Source organism: Equus quagga, chromosome 6, assembly GCF_021613505.1.
Source record: "Equus quagga isolate Etosha38 chromosome 6, UCLA_HA_Equagga_1.0, whole genome shotgun sequence".
Taxonomy (NCBI): Eukaryota; Metazoa; Chordata; class Mammalia; order Perissodactyla; family Equidae; genus Equus; species Equus quagga.
This window is the reverse complement of record NC_060272.1, coordinates 72,224,472-72,229,089: the sequence shown is the minus strand read 5'-3', so window position 1 is coordinate 72,229,089 and position 4,618 is coordinate 72,224,472. Positions and strand designations below refer to the sequence as shown.

At 40.1% G+C, this 4,618-nt stretch overlaps 1 protein-coding gene across 2 annotated transcripts in view; it reads right to left on the bottom strand.

Moving 5' to 3' along the window:
• Positions 1–1,325: 1,325 nt before the first annotated feature.
• HMGB1 (high mobility group box 1) overlaps positions 1,326–4,618 on the bottom strand; it is an 8,793-nt gene continuing 5,500 nt past the window's right edge. Inside the window, exons 1-5 of one of the 2 annotated variants that reach the window (XM_046663930.1) lie at positions 4,263–4,420; positions 3,608–3,771; positions 3,244–3,389; positions 2,577–2,751; positions 1,326–1,512 (exon numbers count right to left, since the gene is read on the bottom strand). In XM_046663930.1, the coding sequence (XP_046519886.1) occupies positions 1,336–1,512; positions 2,577–2,751; positions 3,244–3,389; positions 3,608–3,757 (648 nt within the window). In that variant the 5' untranslated portion in view covers positions 3,758–3,771; positions 4,263–4,420 and the 3' untranslated portion in view covers positions 1,326–1,335. Of the gene's footprint in view, positions 1,513–2,576; positions 2,752–3,243; positions 3,390–3,607; positions 3,772–4,262; positions 4,421–4,618 lie in introns of those variants that run through there. The other variant, XM_046663929.1, reaches the window with a different exon arrangement.

Sequence of the window (4,618 nt, the reverse complement as noted above, 5' to 3'; positions counted from 1 at the left end):
CACTTTAAGAGAACGATAATCTCAAAAACCACAAAAATTGCCAAATTGTTCCCTAAACTGCTAAGCAGATAAACATATGATCCTAATGAATGAGCTTGTGTTTTGTAAAGAAAAATCAAATTCAAGTAAACTGGGTAATTCATACTGATAGTGTCTTCTTCCCTCACGTCTATTTGATTTATAAGGGGACAAACCATAATATAGGAAAATATACCTGATTTTAAATGTGGCATATAATTTTACAAGTTGGCCCAATTAGTAAAAATACCTTTAATGGAGATTCTAGTTTTCTAAGCAATCCATATTTAGATACATAGAAGACATTTACAGCCAGCACTTTTTTTTCCCAGAGCCTTCACTGGGACAAACGTCAACGAAAAAAATATGGCAGCCTTGTATTTTAAGCTCACGCTTTTGGGGATACATTCTCAGGTCTTCTTTAACGTGGGAACTGCAAATATAACGGCCATTACATGGTAATGGGAGTTACAGAATGTGGAGTCCTCATGTAAAGATTAGAACACACTTTTCTATTAGTCCTTCAAGGACAGACTTTCAAAATGTTTGATTCTAATAATGCCATGCTGTGAGTAGACTGGTTCTTCTTCACTTTGTAAATGTAACTGGGCTATGTGAAATTTGCTATCAACAGATCAAGGTTTTGGAGTTTCAGTTATGGATGAAAACGGTCTCAATTCAACTTTTATTACCCTCATCATGAGTACGCAGGGTGTGTAGACAAAAGCTTTTTATCAGCTAACTATATGAAAAGATAAACACTGTAATAATTCATGTGATCCAAAATGGGCAAAAGCAAAAGACTAGCTTCCCCTCAAGAAGAAAAATTTCAGACCTACGAAAAGGACAACAATACTAATAAAAAAAATTGTATTTACTTAGAAGCATTCAGAATGTCAACAAAAACAGCTGCGACTTTTTTTTTTTTTTGCAATTACAGAGTGGTATTCAGTTAACAGAACAACAATTATTTCGTATAAGCTGTATCAGAGACAACTGAAGATGAAAAAACTACCATCCCCATATATAACTAATTTGTGCTGTGCACCGACAAGAACCTGCTTTAAATTTCCATGCCAATTTACAACCCCCATACTGTACCAGGCAAGGTTAGTGGCTATTGAAAATACCACCAGGACAGGGCTATCTAAAGACACATTCGGTAGTGTGTTAACTATACAAAAAAAGACACTGTACAGTTTAAAAACAAATCTTACACAGCCTTACATTTCAATTTTTTTCTTTAAAAGGAGTGAGTTGTGTACAGGGGGGTTAAATGCTTTATAGACAAGAAAAAAAAACTGCGCTAGAACCAACTTATTCATCATCATCATCTTCTTCTTCATCTTCATCTTCTTCATCTTCCTCCTCCTCCTCATCCTCTTCATCTTCCTCGTCTTCCTCCTCTTCCTTCTTTTTCTTGCTTTTTTCAGCCTTGACGACGCCCTTTTTCGCTGCATCAGGTTTTCCTTTAGCTCGGTATGCAGCAATATCCTTCCAAAATAAGGGCAGGAAAGAGTGGTAGGAAAGACAAAACAGTTAAGTAAGGTGAGAAATAAAAGTAACATGGCAAAACTTTATGAAAAATCTAAGATCCCAGTTGCGCTAAAATATCACGTATCTGCAGACTCACTCCAACTCCAAAATAACCCGGACTTTGAGAAACATATATAAAAACACTATGAGCTAACTGCAATTAATAATCCATAACCCAAGGAGTGACATGGTCTAATATTTGCAATGTTATGCCTCACTGAAGTGCAATTATGTACCACATCCTAACTTTACTTTAAAACGAGAATGTAGAGACTTTGATTAAAGGGTAGACACTGCCACCTTCTGAATGCAAAAAAGCATTCTACAGGTTTATATTGTCAGACCCTAATCCATAGTAGGAAATTCTGTCTTATGGGAAACAAAGGTAATTTGCCAGTAAGCATGCAATTAGGTTAAGAAATATCTAGAAATGGATACATTTCTCCAGAATGACTAAATAAACTAAAATTTAACCTTATTTACTATTTCAATTCAAAGTATAGGGGTTGTAGCTTTTTCTTTATCACATCAACTTATTGTGCAGATCAACAGATTTCTAACTTTCTAACTTAGTAAAGCTGGGTATTTTTGGTTATCAGAGCGAGGGAACAGAAATGTTTCAGGGTTTATTTATGAAGGATATAGTCTATATTACTTTGTCCAGCCTATTTTTCTATTGTGTGCCTGACCATTTAAAATAACTAATCATTTGACTCAAAGTAACAAAATTTTCATAAATTTGGAGATATTGAGGGATAAGAACACCAGCTTAAATGTACAGCCTTTGCCTGAGTCAAATGTTGACAATTTATTTGATCTTCTATATTCTTGGAAAGATGAAGGACTTAAGGCTACAGCCAGTGGCATACTGAATGCAGCTGTTATACACTACAAACTGCATTACACCCCGACCTCTTAAAGAGATTCAGTGAGAAAATAGGAAATTAAGATGAGGTACCAAGCATAACCATCTAACATCTGGCATATCCTATCATTACACCAAGCAAACCCATACTTCTTACCTTTTCGTATTTCTCCTTCAGCTTAGCAGCCTTCTTTTCATAAGGCTGCTTGTCATCTGCAGCAGTGTTATTCCACATCTCTCCCAGTTTCTTTGCAACATCACCAATGGATAGGCCAGGATGCTCTCCTTTGATTTTGGGGCGATACTCAGAACAAAACAAGAAAAAGGCCGAACTAAAAATAGAAATTTCATTTTAGAATTTTAAGTTAACTATCAAATGTGAACTGTATTACTATATAAGAGCTACCTTTATTTTTCTACCATGCGCTGGACAGGGTGCAAATATTATAATATGCTAAATAGCCTTCATAACCAAAACTTAATTTAACTTTTATTACAAGTTGAATATATACTACTAATGTTAGAACTCCAAAAAAATATTCTGCAAATTACTCTAAATATTTTACATAGATGATATTTCTCAAGAAATAAATCAAAATTACATTTTGGAGATATACTGGGTGAAGGAGATGACCTAACTCAAAAACTCTAAGCTAAAACGCCCATCCAACAGGAATTTTACTTACAATACTTAAATATACCAATGTGAGCCACTATTAGCTAAGGAACTTTGATTATACACTCCAAACCCACAAGGTGGCTTGCTGAATTTCTGATTCTACTGCAAAACACTTCTTAAAAATAAAAATAGACAAGGTACTTACGGAGGCCTCTTAGGTGCATTGGGATCCTTGAACTTCTTTTTTGTTTCCCCTTTAGGAGGGATATAAGTTTTCATTTCTCTTTCATAACGGGCCTTGTCCGCCTTTGCCATGTCTTCAAATTTTCCCTTCTCTTTAGCAGACATGGTCTACAAAAGAATTATTTGTAAGCTCAAGTTGATAACAAAATAAAATTTTAATAAACTGTCCTCAAAAGTATTAAAATGAATAAAACCAGCGTCCTTTGCTATTTAGTAGCCTGTTCCATCATCACTCACATTATGCAAATGGCCCCTAGGCCTTTAAAAAATCCTAATTTGGACTTAACTCTTTTATTACCTCTTTAGTCTGCTGTGAGCCCTCTTACCTTCCACCTCTCTGAGCACTTCTTAGAAAACTCTGAGAAGTTGACTGAAGCATCTGGGTGCTTCTTCTTGTGCTCCTCCCGGCAAGTTTGCACAAAGAATGCATATGATGACATTTTGCCTCTCGGCTTCTTAGGATCTCCTTTGCCCATGTTTAATTATTTTTCTAAAAAGACAAATAAAAGTGTTTACCGTTAGCAGTGAAATCGTGGCGTTTAAGAGCACTTTAACTTCCTGGGGAGCGAATGAAAACCGAGGGACTGGCGATTTAACACTGCGGTGACATTAACCTTCCCTAACACCAAACCAGAAAATGGCAGTGATGGCCAATTCCCAGGAGAGGCTATGCCAAGCAAAAAGCGGTCCCCCAGTGCGACCTGGGCACCGTGCAGACACAATGGTGCACTCCTACGGCGGTCGTTATCGGCCTGCCTCTGTCTTTTCCGAATGAACACCCAACTGGTCGTTTAAAAATTTTTTTAATGTGCAAAACCATTTTTAACCAACAAAACCAGAGGTCAGAAAACTACTGCTGCCGGTTCGCGGCTCTGCACTACGTAAGGAATGGACAGACAGGTAAGAGGCGCGAGCGGCCCCCACCCCCCCCCGCGGCCCGGGCCTACACCGCCGCTCCTGCAAAGTTTTCCCAGCGATTACTTTACAAAGCTGCGCGGCGCGGCGCGGCGGCCGGGCGGGGCCGGGGCGGGGGGCGGTGTGCGCGCGGCCGCCACGCCAGGCCGCTCCGTTTCCTATCGCTTTGGCCCCGAGACGTCTTTCGGTTCTGACTAAACACGTCCGGTCTGAAGTTTCTCCGAGTAAACAAGGATGAGGGACAAAAGCCACTCCTGCTCGCGGCCCGGCCCCCCCCGCCGGGGAGGGTTTTTTTTCAACCCGCGAAAGTTGGGGCGCCGCGCGGGGCGGGCCCGCACCCCCCACCCCGAACTTCGGCGGCGGGGCCGAGGCGGCGGGCTGGGCCGCGGCCTCCGGGGCCGCCACGTGCGCCCGCCGCCGCC